The sequence below is a fragment of the Panthera onca genome, chromosome D1 (assembly GCF_046562875.1).
Source record: "Panthera onca isolate mPanOnc1 chromosome D1, mPanOnc1 haplotype 2, whole genome shotgun sequence".
NCBI classification, from domain to species: domain Eukaryota; kingdom Metazoa; phylum Chordata; class Mammalia; order Carnivora; family Felidae; genus Panthera; species Panthera onca.
This window is the reverse complement of record NC_138348.1, coordinates 66,593,991-66,618,429: the sequence shown is the minus strand read 5'-3', so window position 1 is coordinate 66,618,429 and position 24,439 is coordinate 66,593,991. Positions and strand designations below refer to the sequence as shown.

Sequence of the window (24,439 nt, the reverse complement as noted above, 5' to 3'; positions counted from 1 at the left end):
AGTACTTCAAGGTGTCTTCCACATGTAATTTAAGTGTCACTAAAACTTTAAAAGAGACATTACTGGAATAATTTAAAGGAGAATAATAAAGTAATTAGTTTAAAGTAGTGATAAGTAAAGTGAGATTACTGAATATTTCTTAGTTTTAATTATATGAGCTAGGCTAATGGTGAGGAAGCTATCAAGAATTCTAGTTACTCATTAATCTTGGTTAGCAAGCCTCATTGATCTTTACCCAAGAATGACTGTTGGCACTTCCTAAACCAGCGGAATATATACAGTAAAGGAAGGGATTAAACAGTTTAAACAAATAAATACCATTAACAATTAAGCATATAGAAAAAATGGTCATTTTCACTAATGAACACAGAAGTACTCATAAATCTGAAGTATCATTTTATACTTAACAGGTTTTTTAATTATAATATCAGTGCCTCTAAGATTGTGGTGAAAGTGATGTTTATATATTTTATATTTTTTATTTGAAAATATATTAAATATAATAGGTAGAGAAGAGGTAATAAAATGGTACAAAACTTTTGAAAAGTAATTAATAACATAAATCAAGAACCTAGTAAATGTTGGGATGCCTGGGTGGCTCAGTCAGTTAAGCATCGGACTCTTAATTTTGGCTCAGGTCATGATCTCACAGTTTTGGGAGTTCGAGCCCCACATCTGGCTCTGCGCTCACAGCACAGAAACTCTCTCTCTGCCCCTCCCTCGCTCACATTATCTCTGTCTCTCTAAAAATAACTAAATAAACTTTAACAACACCAACAAAAAGAACCTAGTAAATGTTTGCATTTGGGGAATATAGTCAAAGGAAATTGTCAAATAAGAAAAAGGAATTGGTATCAATATGTTCCTGCAGCATTGTTAATGACATTAAAACAGTAGAAAAAAACCCAAATACCTAACCATAAAAGGATAGTTAAATAAATTATTATATATAATTATATAATTATAAATTATTATATAATATGCATTCTATTATAATAGTAAATTATTATTATATGTTGAGAGGAAGTAACATTATATAACACCAAAATAATAATTATGGAATCCCTATAAAAATGCTTAAATTATAATGTGAGGAACAAATGTAGGATGTAATCTTATATATGGTCCATGTATATATAAAATTACATCAAGCACATGTGGACATATAGAAAGTCAATAGCATAGTGTGGAAAGTACATACACTTGGCAACAAGACAGGCTTTAGTTTGAATTCTGGCTGTTGATTTCTGATAAGTCATTAAAGTTCTGTGTGTCTTTTTTAATGTATAAAATGTGGATACTCATACATACCTATAGGACAGCTGCAGTATTTAAATTAGATAATTCTGTAACATCTGATACAAGGTAATGGAATTATATGTGAGTTTTTAAAGCTTTTCCTTATTTTGATTTTCATTAATTTTATAGTATTTTTACAATAGAAAATGTATTTTAATTTGATATTTGTCACCAAACTTATATTCACAAATATACACTTTGGAGCAGTGACTAGATAGCTAAAAGAAGTGATCTAAGTAATTCTTATTTAGTACTAAATATGTTAAAGTAGACACACTGCTAAATCATATTAGTTAATCTATTTAACAAACACTTATGTAGTTTTACCATGTAACAGACACTGTTCTAAATATTGTATTCCCTGAATCCTTGTAACAATCCCAGGAGGAAAGTACTATTACTATCCCAGTCTCACAGGTAAGAAACTGATACACAGATACCGGTAGATAATGAGCAAGGTCACATTGGTCCATGTGGTGGAGCTGGGATTTGAACTCAGGAAGTCTGGCTACATGGTCCAGCTCCTGAATGCTCTGCTGCTTTTCAGCTGGTCAATCAAAACATGTTCAGTGAACATATATAGTGCTTGACACTGTGAAGGATGCCAGCAAACTTAGGACACAATCCTTAACTTAAAAAAACATTCTCTAGCTTTTAGCTACTGTCCCAAATTTTGCTCCCTCAACCTCACGTAACTGTCATCCATGTCACAACTAAAAACTATTCACAGAGAGATACTGCTTCTCGTCCTTAATCACCGAAGTTCTGGATGAAAATCTGTAGGCTACAGCTTGGCTCTCTGACAATGTTGGTGTTTTCAGAAGTATATGCTGAGAAATGGTGGGGCTGTCTATGTAAAGGTGTCTAACTGTTCTACAAACAGTGGACTCAGGTTCTCTTTATTCATATATTTGTGTATATACACCTTCATACCCTATACGTATATGTAACTAACATTACAACTAAGATATTAAATCAATACTGCAAACTAACATTACACACTGAAACACATTTTATAATACATTTTAACACATAGGAAATCCACAAAGCATTGCTTCTTGCTGTTGTCATTGTGCATATCTTAGATGAACCTCTCTCTAATCGAAGAGTATTCTGAGATTGCAAAGCACATTCTTACACACTTGAAAAATTGTCACTAATTGGGAGATGAGACAACATGATAGTTAAGAATAATGGCTTAAGGGGTGCCTGGGTGGCTCATTCGGTTAAGCATCCGACTTCGGCTCAGTCATGATCTCGCGGTCCGTGAGTTCAAGCCCCGCATCAGGCTCTGGGCTGACAGCTCAGAGCCTGGAGCCTGTTTCAGATTCTGTGTCTCCCTCTCTCTCTGACCCTCCCCCGTTCATGCTGTCTCTCCCTGTCTCAAAAATAAATAAATGTTTAAAAAAATTAAAAAAAAAGAATAATGGCTTTAAAATCAGTGTAGATGCCATCTCAAGCACAGGTATTTGCCACATGACTTGGACAAGTTTCTAAACCTCTCTTTAGCTTAGTTTCTTCATCTGTTAATGGAGACAGTGAATACCTCATAGGATTGAGAGAAGTAAAAGATATAAACATACAAACTTAGAAACATGACTCAGGCAATATAAGTGCCTAATGAAGAATAAACATTATAATTCTTACTGCAACTGCTTATCCATAAGATAGGTCTTATTACCATGTGACCAAAACAAGATATGGAATTACATTAAATTCTAAGGTTGGTATGCAACCATAAGTACCATTTTTCAAGTTTTTGTGTTCATCCAGCAGCTGAATTGTTATTAATTTTACAGGTGTTACAAGTGTGAACTAAAATGAAAACTTATACTAATTAAATACTTCTGATGTTCAAATTCACTGTTTTAAACTTTGTTATAAAAAATGTTCTGCATTAAAAAAGTAAGACCCTACATTTGATGAAGTTTATATTTCTATGCTCTTTGTTGTCTCATTCCAAAGGGAAAAAATTACCTCTTCCAAATATTTTGTTTCCATTAATGTCTGTCATTTGAAGTTTACTTCAAATGAATAATACATATTGAAATCAAGTTTTAAACATTAACCCCTTATCTGGTAGAGTTCTAAATTTTGTGGATGAGTCTACTTATCACCAAAGAATAGCCATTCAATCTCTACTGTATTTCTTTCAAGATGGGCCCTTTACTTGACAATGAGACTGATGAGAATGTGCAAAGACGTTTTAAATAAATGATCTGTGTTTGTTTTTCTTTCTTTGTTGCAGTCATTCTCAGCACAGCACGGCAACCCGCCAGCCTTCCGTAACTCTCCAACGGGCCATCTCCCTGGAAGGGTAAGATAATAATATGGAGCCTTCTCTTAAACTAAACCGTGCAGCCTCATCACTTGAGCATAAAGAAATTTTCTTTATTTCTTCCTTTCTTTCTTCCTTCTTTCCTTCCTCCTTCCCTACCTACGTTCCTTCTTTCCTTAGCAAATATTTATAAAACTTATGTTATATACCAAGTACTGTGCTAGGTACTATGTTTAACAAGACACATAAGATCTCTTCTTTCTCTTCAGAACTCTTATTGTCTGGTGGGAGGGGCAGAAATACAGACACAAATTTGTATCCTGTGTAACCATCACAAAGAGAGGGGCATATAAGAGATTAGGGGAGGATCCAGGTTGGACACATGGATGAAAATGGGCATCAAAGGAGGGAGAAGCAGTTCAGGATGGTTTCAGAGATTACATAACTCTCAAGCTCAGAACTGAAGCATCTGTGGATATTTGCCTGACAGACACTGGAAGTAAGGGTACTCTGAGCAGAAGAAAGGGCATGTGCAAAAACATGAATACATGAGCAAGCACGAGGTGTCATAAGGCCATTAAGTGATTGAGTGATGCAGCCTATGGTGTGTGAGACAGTGGAGCAGGAGATAAGAATGGAGATGTTGGCTGGGCAGGCTTACTTGTAGAGGACTTAGTGTTTTGTATTTCTGAATTCTCCAATCAGGTAAAAGCTGGAGAGGATGAAGGGAAGGGGCTAATATTTCCCTCTACTTGCTTGATAATTACAACAGGTTTAATTGAGAACATTTAATTGGTTAACTTATAAAAATTAAATCATTTTACTTTTCCAATCTCTGTTACCAAATTTGCTTTAAACCTATTTCTCATTGACAGGTAGGCTTCCTTAATGACATTTCAATTCAAACCTTTCTGTTTTAAAAGTTTGTTTTGTTCAGACCTCTGTCCCTCCTTCTAACTTAATTAGGGCTTGAGTTCCACCAGAATGCGGAGTTGATAGAGGTGTTGTCTTCTTCTCACATCACCCTCTAGATTGTCATTTCTCTTAGATTTCTCTTCTGGTAGTATTGGGGCAAAAAAGGAAACTGGAAATGGAATTTCCTTATCATTCCACTGTGGCCAGTCCCTTTTTCTTGGTTATCTCTGGTGATGTAGCCTGGATGGGTGGATAACCAACCATGCACAGATGCTGGGAGACTCCCACAGCTCCCCCAGCCACGTGGTCCCTTGGATGACTCAACTGTCTCTTCCACAGAACTCCTAGCAATGGCACACTGTGACTTACCATGCATGCACCACTGCCTGAGCCCTATCAGTCCCTCCCATGCCTCCCAGAGTGCCCCTTTCTCATCTGTCCTCAGCAGCTTCAAACATGAGGCTTGCAGGCATGAGTGGCAGGCATCTTTCCTCCTCCTCAGGTTGAGCTTACCAGGGACAGTCCTTGTCTCTTCTCTCCCTGGCTGACCTTCTTGTCTTCACTGCCCAGGGTTCTTTTCCAACCTGGGTAGCAACAGGGCAATGCAGCAAATTCCATGGGTAAGTGGATATCCACCTAGGAAAGAGACGTTGGTCTTTACTTCCTGGAAGAGTATAAATACTATAAATACTTTTCAGAGTGCCCTTTCTTGCCCTCAGCTCAGGATGTCCCTAAACCCATAGGAAGGTGAGCAAAAGGAATGTGGCCTCTCCATAGACACTGCACTCCCTGAAAAGGACACCTCCTTCCCCTGGTAGCCCCCCTTTTCTGTTTGTGATGGTAAAGAATGTCAAAGCACTTTTGTTCCTGTAGTAAACAAACAAAAACAGAGAGATAGGGGTGGTTGCTAAATATTAATTTAGTTTTGGAGAATTTAAGTAACTTTCTTCTCAACAGGGCAGTGTCTTAACTGTAACATTTGTTCTAGTTCACGAAAAAAAACAAAAAAAAAACAAAAAAACAAAGGCAAAGTAAGTACTCAATCAATACTTTGCCACATTTGGTTCTGTAGTAATATTGAAGGTGGTCTAGGTTCTGGATCATAGCCAGAATCACTGAGTTTAAATCTGGGCTCAGGAACTTATGAGCTGGGTGATAGCAAATGGCTTGTTTTTTTGTTTTTTTGTTTTTTTGTTTTTTGTTTGTCTGTTTGTTTGATTTTATATGTTCAATTTCCTCATCTATAAAATGTATTTCCTTACAGAGTTTTTCTCAATAATTAAAATTATATTTATTGTTTTTTATAATATTACTGGAATTATATGTGTATTTGCTATAGTATAGTATAATGTTCATTGCTATTGTTATTGTTATTCATAACATATACTTAATTTATCAGGCGGGAGAGTTTCACATTTATATTAAATAAAGATTCATTAAAACAGTCAGGGACTGGTGTCATCGCTACTTTAGAGAGACTTATTCCTATATACACAGGTAATGCTCATTTGTGGAAGCAATCCAAATCATTGAGTTTGCTTCATTGTTGAGTTAATATTTATATACATAAGTATTTTAATTGCCAGATTATACTTAAATGCTTGTTAAACACATTAAAGAATAGTGTAAGCCTTTTCTACATATTAGCTTATCCTCAGCTCCAAAAGACAGAACATAGGACCTGCATAACAAATGCTCTTACATTTCTGGTATATATATCTGAGAAAGTTTAGGACAGAGAGACTACATAAACACATGAGAGGAAATAGTCTCCCCCAGCCTGTGAACAGTCTCCAGTTGGACTTGAGAATGTTCATCAGTCAGCACTTGTGACTGAACTCTCCATACCACCCCCATCGATTTCCCCTTTCTGGAAAGAGCCATAGTTTAGAAAAACTATTCCACAAAACTTGCTGATCACCTTCTCCGAAGGACTGTGATCAGTTTTGAATTCTGCATGTTAAATCAGACATGGAGAGCTAGTATGGAAAGTACATCCAGAGTTAACAAAGGGATGGAACAGCATTTTATCAAGGAAACATTGACAGGGTCAAGATTCTATGATTGGAAGAAGGGAGCTTATCATTAATGAGATTACATTCAAAATGTGCAACTTGTTGGGAATAAAAATAGTACATATTCATGGATAGTCCTTTAAGGGAAGAGAAAAGAAACTATTTATCAAGTGCTTATTAGGTACCTGGTATGTTCTCATTCTCTGTCTCTCCTCATCCATTCATCTATCTTCTCTAATTTTATTTCCAAAATAGTCTTATGAAATAGGCATCCTTTTTTGTAAATCTTGATTCTCAGGAGGTTAAGTACTTTTCCCAAGGACACCTACATAGAAAGTAGCACAGTTTGGATTTGAAATCAAATTGGAGTCTGCTGTACAACAGTGCAGCATGAAAAGTCTTTATTGAGGTGGAGAGCTCTGGTCACACCATTCATAAAGCACTTTCAGGATAAGTGAGACATAGTGAAGAACTTCCTAGGACTTTCATTTAAAAAATGATAAAGAACTAGAACTGACTCTAAATCTGGAAACCATTAAACAGAGCTAATAACCCACCATTTGGGGTAGATCTGGAAGCCCATGTACATGCTACATGGCAGAGGTGTTGTTTGTGGTACAGGTGAGAGTGGGGAGCTGAGCTTCCCACTGGTCTCAACTTCACCTTCCTTGTTCCTTATGAAGACCTCCCTTGGCAGGGTGCAATATGGCTGTCATGCCACATGTTGGTCATTAACACAGAGAGGATTCCCTCCAGCTGTTCTAAATAATGACATTTTCTTCTAAAGCTATTTCCAAATCTTTTCTTTCTTCTCACTCACAAAAGCTTATTAGCAGTTTGCCAATAAATATTGTTTTAGCCTTTTGCACTGTTTTCCACTTGAGTGAAATTACCTCTGTGATAACCACAACCACTAATGCTCATTCTCCGCTAATATGAGACCAAAGATGTGAAGGCCTTACCCTGATGTCATAAATGCAAGAGTGAGTCCTTTTATAAAAAACACAACTTATAATCTCAGCTATACTCCATTGTTTTAGCTGGTATAAAGCATTTTTCTTCATATCTAGTGAATCATGCAGTATGAAAAATACTGTTTTCCCTGCAATCATGGAAGGAAATAGAGTCTGGAATCAAAAAATTAGTTTAGAATCCTGCCCTCTTTGCCATCTGTTGTTGTCATTCTCAAAACAGGACCCTTCCCCCGTCTAAGCATGAGTTTTCTCCACAACCAAGAGGAGAATAGCACAGGACTCACCAACTTTCTACAAAAGTAGCGGGTACATATTAGACCCTCAATAAGTACTAGTTGAATATATACTTATTCCAAGTGTTCTGAAAAAACAAAACTTTTATTTTTAAACCCACGATTAGCTTGAAGACCCACGTTGAACACCTGCTATTAAATATATATATGTATGTATATGTATATACTGTATATGTGTGTATGTATATGTATATATATGTATTTATGTAAAGCATTTCTGGATATAAAATATTTGAGGCGGAAATAATTTGTGCTGGAGGAATATTTAGAAGGGGATACCTCAGTAATTCTCCACAAAGCCCAGAACACTAAAATTCATGCTCTAAGTGCCCAGCTGGCCAACAAATAGAGAGATAATGTGACATACAATCATTGTCACTGAGCCCATAGTGGGAAAGTAATTTTTCACTTTGCATAGGCCAATGGGTCTTTAACAGGATTCTCATTAAGGTGTTATACTGCTGAGTGCAGGCAATCAACTGAAATTGGAAATTTCCTTGCTTCAAAATTCTCTTTCCTAATGCTTTTGTGAAAAGCAACTACTTAGGATATTTTTTAAATGAATGTACTTTAAAAGTCCATATGTTTATATATTTTTCACCTAAGTTGCTATTTACTTGACATAAAATAATTGGAGATATTTCAGATTTCCACTTAATTTGATCCATGAAGACAACAAAACTGTCTAATTGAGCCTCTACCTAGAGTTACTGCTGTTTTTTAAATCGATATCTGAATCATCTTTAACTATGCCAGACATGAGGAGGCAGAATAACATCCCCATTAACAGTGTGAGCTCCTTGCTTCAGGTTTAAGTTGACAGATACAGCCCACACCTGAATCTCTTCTTCCTCCTGAGACCCCATTAAAAGGACACTTAAAAGAATAAAGAAGAGACAATCCCATAATGGTAAAGGAAGTGGGAGAGGCATCAGAGGCCAAAAGATTCCCTCACACTTCTGGATGACAGCAGATGGTGGGGTATAGATGGATGAAATGGAACAAAGCAGCCCAGACTTAGATCACCCAGGGAGGCAGGGCCATTGTGTTCTATGTAAATGCCATCTTCTAAAGTTGTTTCCAGGGATGCCACCCACAAAAAGGCCCACCACAGTGAAGCAGCATTGGATGCCTACAGCTCAGGAGGCGGCAGAACTGCCTAGCAAGCCCAGGAAATTCAGAGACTTCAGAACAGTGACAACAGATGGGCTGAGAGCAGAGTCTGAGAATAGGACTGAGGATACCCCTACTCAGCACACACACTCCTGATACAGAACAGCTACAAGGCAGTGACTTACCACCTGTCAGAAAATGAAGGCTCTTCTCTAAAGAAATAGAATTTCTTCTGAGGAACCTAGCTAAGCTAGTTTGCATGTAACCACACAGCAGAGCCCTTCATGGTATGCCAATTACAGGGACAGCTTTCAGGTTTGCTTGCCTAACCTGAAGTCTTTCAGTGGAAAAGACTTGCCCTTATCTGCAGCAGCCCATACAGCCTTTCTACTACTTCATTCTTAAATATGAACAGCCAGCCATGAGTTACTGAACAGTTTAACAAAACCCATAAAATGACAAAAAAACCCAACAACAATAAAATACACATACATAGAGAAAAACTATCCTCAAAGAAATATGTCATTCTGGTAACAAAATAGAATTTAAAGAAATACTCTCCTTATAAGCATATTGTTAACAACATGGAGGTAACCACTGGAATTAAAAGTGAAATGGTTACAAGTGATTACCTCTGGGAAACCAGGTAGGATTCTCAGGAAAGGGGACACAAGTTAAATTTTGAGGAACGTATTTGGAACAAGGTGGAGATTAAGAAAGGGAAATCATGTGCAAAAAACTAAAGTACTTGGATAACACAGCCAAAACTAGGAAGTATCTGCAGCTATCATGTAGCTTTCTCTCATCCACCAGAGAACATACACTTTGTTTTATCTTACTTTAGATCATTCCAGCAACATCATAGAGGTAGTTTTCCACTAACTGGCATTTTCACCTCAGTGAAATAGCTGCTCTGTGAGGTGTTGACCACCCTTTACAAGTAGCACTCAACAAGAAACCAGATGACCCTCTTCATGAATATTATAGAAGGAATTGTTTACAGAGTGGATGGTTTGCCTAATAGACCCTCACTAAAAATCTCTCCAAATAGAGAGGTCTGTGAGTATCCAAAGGATAACCAAGAAGCAGTCTTGTCTGTATACAAATACATCTAAGGAGGAAAACCATCCTCTCAGGTTAACTGTTCGGTGTTAATAGCATCATCATTCTTTCTTAGAGGGACTGGCCGGTCTTGATAAGAACAGCCATGAACCTATGTTTGACACAAGAGACCCCCTCGCCACACTCTAAGACCACTCTGGATTCTTGAGACCATGGCACCTTGGCACCACTGCAGCCAGAGAGCCTCTGGCATTCCCATGTTGGGTCTGAACAGGTGTGCTTCCAAGGAACACTCTGGGAACACAAGCTTGGTTGGAATCATTGGTTCTCTTGTCCTGTACCCATTTCCTTTTGCCTTTATGGGAGCTTTTTTGCAGCTAACATGCTTCAGATTTTTCAGGATGATGCTGACTTAAAATAGTCTTGGTCTAAGTGCCCCGATATGTGGTTCCAAAACACATGGTCACTGTAGAAAGTGTAAGCATCATTGACCTGAGAACCAGGAGATCTGGGTTCTAGGTTCAGTTCTGCCACATCTTACTATGTGATTTTGAGCAGATCTTAGATACTTTCCAACTCTAACATTATAGAGTTTAATGATTTTTGAAGATAGAAAAGTTTGGCTTCTGAATTTGTAAGAATATTTCCAAACATGAGGCCTAAAGGGCCACTGGGCTTTAGATAGCTGGCCCTCAGGGGCAGTGGCTTGAGTCATCTCTGCCCACACACACTCACATATCCAGCCATCCTTCAGGATTCATAATCAATATGAATGGTCAATTTCTTCCTTACACAGAAGTCTGTCCAAAACATTTCCGTGCCCTGATCCTCAAAAGCAATACTAGGCAGTGTTTCCCAGAGTAACTGAGAGGAGCCTGGTATGCTGAGAAGTACACTGAACTACTTTCAGACTTGAAGGAGAAGCTTTATTCAGGTTATTAGTTGCTGGGATCCCTGGCCAAAAATATAAACCTTTGTTAACCACAGAAATGTAAGTGACCTCACCAAAACAGGGGGCCAAGTTGGGTTAAGTGGAGAGAATTTTTGTGTATGTTTAGAATTCATTGAGAGAGCGTATATAGTTCTTGCCCTCTTCTTTATTTTGTTCTCCTGATAGCTGAAGAGTTTACTTAGAGAGAATATAGGAAAATTAAAAATACAGCAACTAGGGGCACCTGGGTGGCTCAGTCAGTTAAGTGTATGACTCTTGGTTTCGGCTCAGATCCTGATCTCACGGTTTTGTGAGTTTGAGGCCCATGTTAGGCTCCGTGCTGGCAGTGAGGGGCCTGCTTGGGATTCTCCTTCTCTCTTTCTCTGTTCTTCCCCACTTGTGCTGTCTCTGTCTCAAAATAAACAAATAAACTTAAAATTTTTTTTTTTAATATAGCAACTAGGTGATATTTAGAAATGCTTGGAAGAAATCAAAATTGCTCCTGACTCCTCCAAAAATATTTTTGCTTGTGATTTATAGTGCAGTAAAGACAGACTAGCCTCTTGGGTCAGAGTGCCAGCCTCACTTTTGTTGCTAGGTCACCTGCTGGGGGATCCTAGCTGTGGGGAAGAAAGAAGGGAGTTTACAGACCCCTTCTTTCATCTCGAGAGGGAAAAGGGACCTTCAGAGCTTAAACCTCAGAGGACCCAGTGGGTAATTCCAGAGTGTATGTTTCCTGTAGTTCACACCATATGTTTGCTTTTCATTTCTCCTCATGTCCCTGCAGTTTCCTCCTCTGCTCCCAGTGGAGCTGTCAGCTGATTCTCCTTAGCCCCATTTCTACTAGCCTACTGCTCCTTTTTTCCATTTCCTTACTTGATAAGACATTCCTTTCCCAGGCCTTGTAATCTTTCTTCCTTACACGTGTAGAACTGAAAGTATAAAAGGTGTCATCACAACAAACTCTAAGGATTGCCAAAAATTTATCAGTGTTGACAAAATGCTGAGGCTGCAGAGAACTAGGGCATGTATGTGGGCTGCCAATTCATGGGATGCTAACTCTCTCCCAGGGCCTGGGTTTCTGATGCCATCTGCTGTTGAAATAAAAACTGTGGGAAAAAATAAAAACAGAAAAATGCCCACTTCCCTGGATATGACAGATAAAATTTCTCAAATTTGGAATGTCAAGTAAAATATCAACATAGATTTTGGGAGGTGACCTTGAGGATCTAGATTTATATATTTTTTCAGCTAAAGACTTATTAGCATTACTATTCCATCAGAGAAAGGCTCCCTTAAAGCAATGAAATCAGAAAGACATAAAGAGTATACAGCACTCCAACACAAATGCAGGCCATTTGGAGACACAGACTGCAGAGCCCAAAGAGGATATCTTCTGTATTCAAATGCTAAATATAAACATTAAATATTACCTATTTAATAGTAGGTGATATGTTTTAGGAGCCTTATGTGGATCTCATCTAGTTCTGATAACAGTTATTGTTTATGGGCACATTATCCCACTTTATGGTTGGACACAATGAGGCTTTGAGGAGTTAAGGGTGCTGCCCAAGGTCACAGAGCTAGTAGGTGGCAGAATTGAGATTTAAACCCACATTTTAAAATCACCACCTTTCCCTGCCCTCTCAGAATTATAGGTGTTTTATTATTACAAATTGGCCAATTTGGAGGCCTAAGTAAGTTGTTGAAATACAGTGTGGAATTCAATATGATACCTGGGGTTTGGGAGGTTTTTGTCATGATAGGCATTGTCAAAAATCCAGTTTTCATATAAGAACATAAACAAAAATAGCACAAGCACCTAATGGTGACTTCACTTATCTTGAAATGTGCTGAATTGGAAGTGGAGGAATGATATTTCTATACTCTTGGCATCTGTTTTACCCAGCAGGACTAGGAAGAAAGCCGGGGTGACAGGTCAGGAGTCTGGTTATCAAGGGCTGCTGGGCTATCCTCTGTGGTGGCCTTGCACATGGAAGATATTCATAGCCAAGCAGCTGGAATTTATTTTAGAGGGACGCCACAGAATCCACTAGGGAATTTGGTTTGGGTGTCTGTTTTTTAGTAAATCTTCTTTTCTGTGCATAGTTCAATGCCAATGTGATTATTTATCCTGCATGTTTTCCTTGGAAACCTTTTTAGTTTTTAATAAAGTGTTTTAATAAAGGGCTCAAAGTAAGTGATGAATAAACTTCCTCCTTATTATTGTATAATTAAACATACTCAAAAAACAGTGTGCTACAGAATATTCAACTAGAAAATTGCCCCTCTTCATCAATACTCCTAATTATTAATGCTATGGGGCACCTGGGTGGCTCAGTCAGTAAGTGTCCGACTTCAGCTCCAGTCATGATCTCACAGTTTGTGAGTTCGAGCCCCGCGTCAGGCTCTGTGCTGACAGCTCAGAGCCTGGAGCCTGCTTTGGATTCTGTGTCTCCCTCTCTCTGCTCCTCTCCCACTCACACTCTGTCTCTCTCTCTCAAAAATAAATAAACATTAAAAAAAAAAATAAATAAATAAATAAATAAATAATGCTAATAATAATATGATCATCCATGATGTTGATTGAGATGGCATTGAAGAGCTAGTTAACATACTGAATGACAGGGTATCTGGGTGCCTCAGTCAGTTAAGCATGGTTTGTGGGTTCAAGCCCCACTCCAGGCTCTTGCCAACAGCATGGAGTCTGCTTTGGATCCTCCCTCTACCTCTCTCTCTCTGCCCCTCCCCTGTACTCTTTCTCTCTCTCTCTCTCTCTCTTTCTCTCTGTCTCTGTTTCTTCTCTCAAAAATAAACATTTAACATAATGAACCAAGGAGGAATTTTTTAAAAAGCACCCAGTCATAGGTTTGCCAACCTATTAAAAATGAATGTAGGAAACCTATTCTATGACAGGATTTAGCTGCCCAAACTGGCAGAAAGACTTAGCAGTCACAAATCTCCCAGCTGTAATCCTAGCACCAACTTATTATCATGCTAATATCCCTCTGTTGTTTTTTTTTTTTTAATTTTTTTTAACGTTTATTTATTTTTGAGACAGAGACAGAGCATGAACAGGGGAGGGGCAGAGAGAGAGGGAGACACAGAATTGGAAGCAGGCTCCAGGCTCTGAGCCATCAGCCCAGAGCCCGACGCGGGGCTCGAACTCACAGACCGCGAGATCGTGACCTGCGCTGAAGTCGGCCGCTTAACCAACTGAGCCACCCAGGCGCCCCCTAATATCCCTCTTTGAATGCTGCCCTTTTTCTTCTATCTCTCTAGTATTAAGGCTACTCTTACCAAGTTGCATGAGTTTGTGCCCAATCAATAAAATTAATTGGGAATATGATGATGAGCCCTGCAGACACTACCTCTGCCCCCTGTCTGGCAGGGAGAAGCAGCTATTAATCAAATAATCACACAAACGAATGTAAATCTGTGACTATGCCAAGTACTGTGAAAAACTGGCCTATGATGCCCTGAGTGCCTGTAATAGGGGATCTGTAATAGGGTACCAGGAGGTCAGGGACGTCATAGAAGGCTCTCACCTTAACAATGAGGAGACCTTAACCAGGCAAAGAGAAAGTACCATCATTAGTGATGGCACAGGCAGTGATTACAAATCTGTCTGGATGTATTTCTGAGCTGAACACTGACTAGGGCAACATGAAGTCAGTAGAGCTTGCCATTTAGAGATTTATAATGAGGAGGCTGACTCATGGTTGATTGTCTCCCCCAGAGAGGCTGTCAGATGGAGGCTTGCAGTTGTTTTATCAGAACTACATGGTCTGCATAGATGTGATTTTCTGAATCCCTTCTCTCATCAGTTCTGCTGGTGCCTTGGCTTTTGTTTGATGTGTTGGTCTGCTTGTTTATCTGCCTGTGTACAAGAACTCTAAAATCTTTCCTTGCCCCTGCTGCTTCCTATACTTCTCTTCTTCTATCTTCTTTCCCTGGTCCCTCTTACTTTGTTTTTTCCTCTCCTCTTTTCTCCATAAACTCCCTCCTCTTTTTCTTTTAGTCTTGATTCTTGCATCCATTTCTTCTTCTTTTTTTCCCCCTCTTTCCTTCTGCTATCCATCCTGAAGGTACTAGGCTCATGTTTGTCCAGGGCATTATAATTTACAAGGAAATCTCATGGACGTTATTCTATTTGACCCCAATAACAATTTCATAAGAGAGCCTGAGTAAGAATCATTTATCCTGTTTGCAGATCTGTCGTGAGATAGGTGACTTCCTCAAGATTGCATATCTGGGAAAAGGAGGAGCTTTGACTGCAAACCGGATGCTTATCATTCAGCCCCACATTGACATCACTAGACCATCCTACCTGAAAACAAATGTTGAAGACATCCCAACCATGTCTTTTAGTCTTATTGACAGAGGCAGTCCTTCTTTGCCCTGTCTTTATCATTCACAAAAATGAGTCTAGACAGAAGTTGTGGTCAGAGAGGTTTTCTGGTTGCTCATTTATCACCTGAGCAGGAATAGCCTCAGTCTCATCTGTTGAATATTTACTGGACATTGCACTTGACCTTGAATTGAACCCCTTGTAAAGAATGATTTTCATTATATTTTTACCTTGCCTGGCTGTGATCTGGGAGATGGGATGGCTGCAGAAAGCAGGGAATGAAAAAGATAGTTTTGAGTATCATTTATCAGCCTTCATTGGATTACACATCTTGAGACATCCATCTTTATATATCCAACTGAATCTGGTGTTTTTCTCTGCATATATCGCTAATCCCTCAGAGACTCTCAAATTCCATTAGGGTATTTGTTTATTTCCTCTTCCTGGCCAATTATAAAGAGTTTAAAGAAAGAGCACATCCATATCCTATGCCACAAGCCAGATGCCCCTCTATTACCAGAAAAGCAGCCAGTGGTCTTTATCCTTTATTTAATCTCTCTGCTGATTTCCAGTCCTGGAAATGTTTACTCTACTGAATATGCTTTTAAGATGTCAGTCAGCAACCTTTATTGACTGATGGATCACACTTGGTACAGTCTCCTGCTGGTTACATACAAAGTCATACTGCTCAGGGACAATTGTGCAGGAGACAAGCACCACCCATCCATTCTTTCAATTAGTTGTTGATTTGACTGATGTACCTTTCATTCATTCCTGCATTCAACTAAGTATTCACTGAATGCCCAATATGTACCAGGCACTATAGTGAGGAATTTAATATAATGAAGAAGAAGAAAGGTTCAATTCCTGCTTTTGAGGAGCACACATTCTAGTGGGGTGACACAATGTTGACAGGTGCAATAATTTGCTGAGCTTGTATGTTTGTAGTTTTAGAACAAAAGAACAAGCAGCTGATTTGGGGGAAACCAGTAGTGCTGTTGGGACATGGTTATGAGTGTTTTTATCAAGGGACTACCAAACCCAAAGGGAAAAGGTACTGTCTCCAGACTGAGGAAATTCCATACTCACGTGGGCTGGTAGTAGGAGTCGGGAATTTTAATTTTAAGCACAGGTCTATAAAAGCTACACGGAAGGGTAGAAGGGAGCCATGCTTGTCACAGCCTTTTAATTCTGAAAATAGAAATTCTCCTGTGATCAAGCATCAATTATGCACATTGATGGGAAATCGCATTTCAGTATCAATGTTACATGATATTTAAATGTTTATACAAACCTATATTTAGATGTTTACACAAACATCTCTCCCCTACCAGTGATTTTTTTCTGCACCCCTGAAATGCTTGCTTGTCCTCAATTTCCTCTCCTTGGTATAGCAGCCTGGTGTAATTTAAAGAACATGATGTTTTGATTTGTCTCTACTTTTATTTAAATACTGTCTCTTACTAATTTTATCACCTTGAGCTCTTACTGAACCTCTCTGAGCCTGTTTCTTTAATCTGTAAAGACTAATAACTACTTCATAAAATTGTTTCGAGAATTTATTTTTTTAAATATGTAAACATCTTAGCATGGTTCTTAACAAGCACTAGGTACTGAGTAGGAGTTAGTTCTCCTCTTTTCTCCTTCCCTATATTCCATCTGCCCCTTCTCTTTCTGATATGCTAGAACCTCTTCCCTCTTTCCCAAACCAGGAATAAATAAAGTTTCCATTCATTGTTAATTTAACAAAAATTTCCTGTGAACCTCTCTTGTGCCCTCAGGGAGATACAGGCAGTATTGTGGAAGACAGCCCAGCACATGGTAGAAAAACAAAGAGGAGAGAGTAGGCCCTTTTTAGAAACAGACACCCTAAGTCCAAAAGCCCTTCTAGACCCAAGAAAAGCACTTCTTAATGGCAGACTTTCAGAAAGTATAGCAGATGAGAAAAGAATACTTTGGGGTAAAGTGTCACCTTATCCCACCTCCTTATTTTACATATGACAGAATAAGTTCAGAGCCATGCACATGTATACTAGCTCACATACATGCACACATGTCCACTCCTTCCATACACCTCCTCTCCAGTTATTTCCATTACATTCAGTGGTTTATAGGCAACTATTACATATATATCCCCCAGGATCCCTTCTTGATTGCCTATGTCATAGATCAAATCTCTGCCACACAACTTAATGCTTGGAATTTTCCCCTTGTTTCATATGTAAGAGTTTCTCTACTAGGCTCACAACTCCTAAGGTTGCTTCTAGGTCCCATCTCATTACATAATTATGAAACAGGTTCTCAGACACAGACCATGTTTAACAAATGATGATTTGTTACATTTCCTTCTCCTACTATGACCTGAGGAATAGGGAATTCACTCTCCCTGAGTGACTGATTTTCTCCACTTCTCATCCTTGTTTTCCTAGAGGAGATAAGCCAACTGATCATTATTCTTTTCCTCTCTGTGTGTAGTTGTGTACGATAGTGGAAGCCACAGAGGCTCTTGTAGACAGTCAGAAGTATGAATGCTGCTGCCACCACTTTTAGCTGGCTGATATTAGACAAGAAACTTAACCTTTCCAAACCTCAGTTTTCTCATCTTCAAATGAGGAACATAATACCTGACTTACAGGGACACCATAAGGATTAAATAGTCTTAACTCTTCATAAATGTTGGTGATTATAATTAAATTTAAAGCTCACCTCACTAACCAAAATATAAATTTGTATTATGTTCAGGTATGAAAAAGACCAAGGGTGATGGTAGTAGTTTATTCCCTCTCACCAAATGGATTACATATTTCATGGCCTATTTAGGTGCGTTGAATGTGTTATGGTTTACAAAGTTACAGGAGTGCTGGAGAACTATCTTTCTATCTATCTAAATAACTAACCCTATATAAACACCCTTGGGACGAAAGAACCATGGCTGTCAAAGGTTGAGTTCTTTGTGTTTGTAGACAGTGGCCTTCCAATATTCTCCTAGTTTTAATTTATTTGGGGGACATCCTCAATTTGAGGGAAAAAAGTTAACACGAGAATTAAAGTTCCCAAATATCTAAGCTATTACCAAATATCCAGCTATCTACTTTCCATATGGGGGAACTATCTGAGTCCAGAGATAGGCAAGAGATTTTCCAAGGCCACACTAAAGTCAAGACCAGAATTCAGTCTCCTAATATCCTGGCCACCCCTCTTTCCAGAGGAGAATGAGGATGAACAAGAGTCTTCCTCTGGTTATTCTTTTCTCACTTCGTCATGCTTTCTCTGTATTAATCTTTCATCTAAGAATTAGATAAGGTTTATTGAGCTTCCTAGAAATGTGTGACTTTAGTGCTAAGATGTAAAGATTATGGCTTAAGTGACATATCCAAGCACCAAGAGACCCAAATCAAATCGAAATGGTGATTGTGGCACCATTGTGGATCATTTGTAGGATTCATGAGTTAAGAAGTTATAATACCCTACTGAAGATGTAGATATACCTAAATGAAGGAGACAGATTCACTTAGAGCTTTTTGTTGTTGTTGTGATCATTGTTGTTTTGTTTTTAGAGGGTTCTTTTGCCTGGAGAGGGAAAAGTTACTGGGAAACAGGAGTGATTTTAGGAGAAAATTGGGGGGAAGAGATGTAAAATATCAGAAGTATCTTGCCCTGTACAGTGCTGATCCTATGACTTCCCATTAAGCCATTTCTTGTCTTTCATATAACCTTCAGTATCAGGTCAGGTGTGGCAAGAATTCTACACTGGGCTTTTAGACCACTGTAGGATGGAACTCACACTCTACAAATGGGCACATGGGGTGTTTTTGGTTCCCCATCTCCACTCCTCTACACCAAATGTTCTTATCCCTTTGCTACCCTCCCATTTTTTTGTTCCCAGTGTTACAACTTTTTTTTTTAATCAAAACCAGCTTCTTAGGACCACCTCATTTGCACTGAGATATACGTTTCTTCTAGGTTTCATTCCACAGTCATTTATTGAACATGTTCTTTGTGCCAGGTATTTTACCAGGTACTAGGGACACAAGAACTAATGAAAGGAAGTTCATATCTCTTAGGCACTTTCTAGATATCAGACACTAACTCACAAAGTGAATATGACACTCAAGAATCTCAGAGTCAAGCAGAAAAAGCAAGCATACAGTAAGTGGTCATCATTATAGAAGATTGCAGTCTTAGCTTACTGACCTAATAATTGCCAGTTTACTCTTCTGATCTTCCACTATATTGTAAACTCCTGGGAAGCAGAAGCTGTCTGCTTTATGGTTATAATTCCAGCCCCAGTGGAGCTCCACTAAAGTATAGAGGATTCTAAACACATAATTGTTAAACAGATACAGAGATAAAGTATGATGATTAGGACAGTCCATATGTGAGTCCAGGGCAGTACAATTCTATTGGAGCTAGTGTTAGAGCTAAGGAAAGCAAAGGTTAAAGTCGTGAAGAAAGAAATGGAGCCTCCCAAGCATACAAAGGGAAGGAGCCAGATAGCTGCAGGCAGAGAAGACTGTGCATACAAAGACCAAGGGAGGGAAGAAGTCTGATGTTTGAGAAAAAGCTGGTAATTCAAAGAAAATCAGAGTTACTTCATGATTGAAATTTAGAGTATTTTTGAGAGTGTGCCAGGAGATGAGGCCACAAATGTTTGTTCAAGGAAAAAAATATTGATGATTCTTTTAAAATCACTTTGTGTTAATGTCACTGTCCACATTTGGCTTTCAGATTTCACTATGGCTAAAGGAACTAGTTAATGAATGACTTTAAGAATCTCATACCAAGAAGGCTTTGAACTAATCTCTACTTCTAAGTGCAGGTATCTGGGAAAAAGTAGATTGGTAAGAAGTGAAATTTCCCAGTTGGAAAAACCAGCATGTAAAGCAGTGATCTTCCACTTCTTTTCCTGATGACAAAAAAAAAAAAAAAATCAAAAAATCCATCAAGGCTCAACTCATAATGATATAAAGCTTTCCCTGGAATTAGCAGAAAACATAACTTGTAGCAGGAAAAAGCTACAGGGATTTATACAAGCCAACACCTGCAATACTCACAGAGAAGAGAGGAGCTAAATGTTTCTTTTAAGAGAAGAATTTTTAAGTGTCCAACTGTAGCTAAAGGTTAGTTAGGTGTTTGTATTTCCTAACATACTATTTTTGAAAATGAATTTCATTAATAGTAATGAATGATGTTGTTCATGTTAGCGGTTTGCTGTTTTTTCTATAGTAATTCTTACACAGATGTCTTAAGTATGGAGAAACTTTTTAAAATTCTGTTAATGAGGTTTATGGTAAGTCTTGTTATGTGAATATCAAGATCACTGACCAGGCTCTGCAGATAGCTACCCTTTACTAATATTACTAGCCTTTTATTTAACATCAATTTTCTATATTGAAGTCGTCATGAGAACTGGGTCAACCTCAATGATCCCCTTTCTTCCATAACAGGTTGGGCTCATAGTCTGTTTTGGCTTATGGAGTTATTAGCTTCAGGATGTATTAGCTTCAGAGAGCTGTTATAACAAATTACCACAAACTGAGTGGATTAAAATAACAGAAATTTATTGTCTCTCAATTCTGGAGGTTGGAAGTCTGAAATTAAGGTGTTGGCAGAGCTATCCTTTCTCTAAAACCTGGAGGGTAATCCTTCCTTGCCTCTTTCCTGGCTTCTGGTGGTTTGCTGACAGTGTTGGATGTTCCTTGCTTTATAGCTCACACATAACTCCTGTCTCTGCTTTTATCTTTGTATAGTATTCTCTCTGTGTCATCACATGGCTGTCTTTTTATCAGAAGACCAGTCAGCCCAGAGAAATGGCCTACCCTACTCCATTATGTCCTCATCTTAACAATACCTCTGCAACCACCCTATTTCCAAATAATGTCACATTCTGAGATACTAACAGGACTTCAACATCTGAGAGGGAGGATGGGGAGTGGGGGGTGGTAATTCAACCCACAACACAGAATGTAAACCTCTCCATGGACAGAGACTATATCTCTCATAGTTTTGTATGTCCAAGGTCCAGCTACTGTCTGGCCCAGTGACTGATGGGTAAATTTTTGTAAATGATTAAACGAATGTGCAAATACTCTATTCTCCTGAGAACTGAGATCTGCGTCTCTGTTTACCTATTCAAGAACATCATCCTGATATGGCCTCTGCCTCCAGGTCTCCATTGCAGCCCTGCTAGAGCCCCATGTTCTAGTCAAGCAAGAATACTTATTTTTCTCCAAACACTGCATATTATCTCACTTCCTTCATTATACTTTTCCTTATCACCTCCCGCCAGTTGTATTATCAAATTAGTTTTGCTTATATCCTGGCTTTCATAATGTTTTCAAACAATATTCCACAAGTTCTGAAATCTTGAGGACAAATGATGTAACTACTTTAAAAAACCAAGTACAGTGGTTATAGTTTTTTTTTTAACGAGTTTCCTAAAATGATTCCTTTTATAACGAATTGCTCTTTAAAAATTCAAAATGCAACAGGAAGCAGAAACAAATACCTGTCCTTATGGATACTATATATAATTTAATGGGGAAGTTTTCAGCCAAAATATTATGAAATAAATCAAGAGGGATAATTTATTTTCTCTTGCTTTGGAGATGGGATGATCCTTAGAAGGTATGACTACGAAAAGTGAGAACGTATGTGAGAGCAAAATTTAATTGCTTCCTTGTTTGTCTTTCTGAGAAATTTACACAAAAGCAAATTGAGATGAAACATGGTTATTAGATTATCATATGTGATATGTGAATAAGCAAAAACTCCAAATATTTCAAAATCAAACTAATCAAGATTAGACTGATGCTAATCTATAGTTGATTTATGTTTGTGGAAAGAAAGTTATTTAATTTGTCTGTTTGATTCCTTTTACCAAGAATTTTACATGCAATCTCAGATGTGTAACTAATTCAAAGATTTTCTCTAGAGAGGAGCACTTAGAGCTTTATGAAGGCTATGAACTAGAAATCAGCAGTTCAACCCAAGGCTGTGGTCATAGCCTCAACCAAAGCCCCTTCCTTTGCAGCGGGGATGTCTTTAAAGACCTTTAGAATGTTTAATTAAGCCTCTTGCAGGCAAACTTGGGAGGTTGTAGAAACAGCACATGACATAAACACTTTTAGGTTACAAACTAAAGTTACTACATTCACTCCCCTTGGTGCAGAAACATTCAATACTTTGATATTATCCAAATGCAAAGTCTGAATTCCTTAGCTTGGCATTCATGTTTCTTCCCAACCTGCCCCAGTCTTCTCATTTTCTTTGACACAGACTCTGCTCTCCATGCAAGCTGTGATACTCCCTGTTCTCCAAACACATCTTTCATTTGCTCCCCTCTGGCCCTGGGCTCATGCCATCTACTGAAATACCATCTGCTTTCCTTTCCACCTCACTAATTTCTACCCATCCATCAAGGTTTAGCTCTAATTCTATCTTCTCCATGACTTCATCTTTTTTCTTTAATGCAGAGATTTCTCATTACCCACAGCACTCATTTGGACTTAACATATGTGGCCTTGCATTTTTTGATTTATTATTTTTATGTGGGACTATTTGTTTTCTAAAGGTTGTAACTTGTAGAGGAAAAGGAAGTAAGTTCGCATTTAGTGAGCATTTGCTATGTGATCCTAGCACTTTATATCTTACTTCAGTTTACCCTCACAATGCCATAAAATAGATATTATTCACAATTTACAGCTAAAAAAATAAGATCAAAAAATGCCAACAGGGTCACCTAGCTATTAATTGATAGGACTGTTGTTCAAGCCTAGATCTACCTAGGCCCACTGCCCATAGTCTTTTCCAGTATCACACTATGCCATACTATCCCCATCTAATAGAGTTCTTTTTTTTTAATCTCACACAGTACCATCCATACTCAGTATCTTTGTGGTGACTATTTTGCTAAAGTCAGCCTAACCTCTATATCATAAAGTCTATAGCATAGATCCTCCCTCTGTAATGTGAGATTTCTTGTATATTATCTTCACATCATGTCCTCACAATAGCAGTTCAACAAAAGCCCTTTATCTTTGTGTGTCTAGATGATGTCCATTAATCTGCTTGACTGATCAATTGACCAAATTAATTATCTGAATGTGAAGCATGTATTGTGTTATAGTCTTCTAAGGAGCTATATCATTTAGATAAAAGACATCAGTCATAATCAACCTGCAGTTTTAAAGTCTTTTTGGTTGACCTCCAAGCCACACCTTTGCTATGCCCCTTCTTTGTGCTTATACTAACACACATCTTCCCATCCTGCTGAAAAGTCTCTTTGATCTCCTGTCACTCTCCTGTTTCTTAGCATTGCTCATATGAATATAGTTGCATTTCTGGAAAAATAAAGAAGAGGGGGCACAGGAATACTAGCTGGCTCTTTATGCATGATCTCAGAGAATAACAGTCCCTTATTGGATTATCATGTTTTTGGATCTGTGCCTTAGCTACATGCTCTGAAACTGTTTTTGTCATTGTATTCATAGGCAATCAAGCTTATATGGTATTATTTCAAATTACTAATGTACAATAGGAAATACATCTGTTCAAGATGCTAGAATGTGCTAATTAACACATTTACTCTCATTAGTAAAAGTACTATAGAAAACCATTTTTAATGAGCATGTGTCTTGGTGAGCCTGGACTCTGAGAGAGGGAAATCAGCCAACCAGATGACCTTAATTACTAGCGTCATTATGCTACGATGGCCACATAAACCCACCTTGTGGGTTACCCCAACCAACCAGCATATTCATATATATCAATGAGCTGGAGAATGCCTCTAAGGCACAATGCTGGAGCTACATTGCCACATCTTTTCCCCTAGCACCCAGGAAGAATTTCCCTCTATTCTTTTCCTAATTTATTCAGTTTTATGAATTGTATTCATATAGTATAACTTTTTCCACATTCAGACATAATTTGATTAGTTCGCTAGGTTCTTGCTTTGAGCTAAAGTTTGGAGTGTTCTGTGAATTCTATCCCTATAGTATAACTTCTTCCACATTCAGACTTGCCTTGATTAATTTCCCTGGCCCTTTCTTCTTGCTTTGAGCCAAGGTCAGGTCAGCTATGTATCCTTAACATCATTGAGGTGATAATGCTTTTGTGCTTTATCCTTTTGTTTAGGGTATAGCCTCCCAGGGGCCTCATCTTGTTCTGGGGTCTCTGATCTAACCCCCATCTCTGGGTCCACATGGTC

At 38.3% G+C, this 24,439-nt stretch overlaps 1 protein-coding gene across 18 annotated transcripts in view; it reads left to right on the top strand.

Annotated features, from left to right (window-relative positions):
- Nucleotides 1-24,439, top strand: part of DLG2 (discs large MAGUK scaffold protein 2) — a 2,113,447-nt gene that overhangs the window by 1,718,003 nt on the left and 371,005 nt on the right. For all 18 annotated transcript variants that reach the window (XM_078433028.2, XM_078433029.2, XM_078433030.2 and 15 more), the window contains one exon: nucleotides 3,548-3,616. In XM_078433028.2, the coding sequence (XP_078289154.1) occupies nucleotides 3,548-3,616 (69 nt within the window). The remainder of the gene's footprint in view (nucleotides 1-3,547; nucleotides 3,617-24,439) is intronic.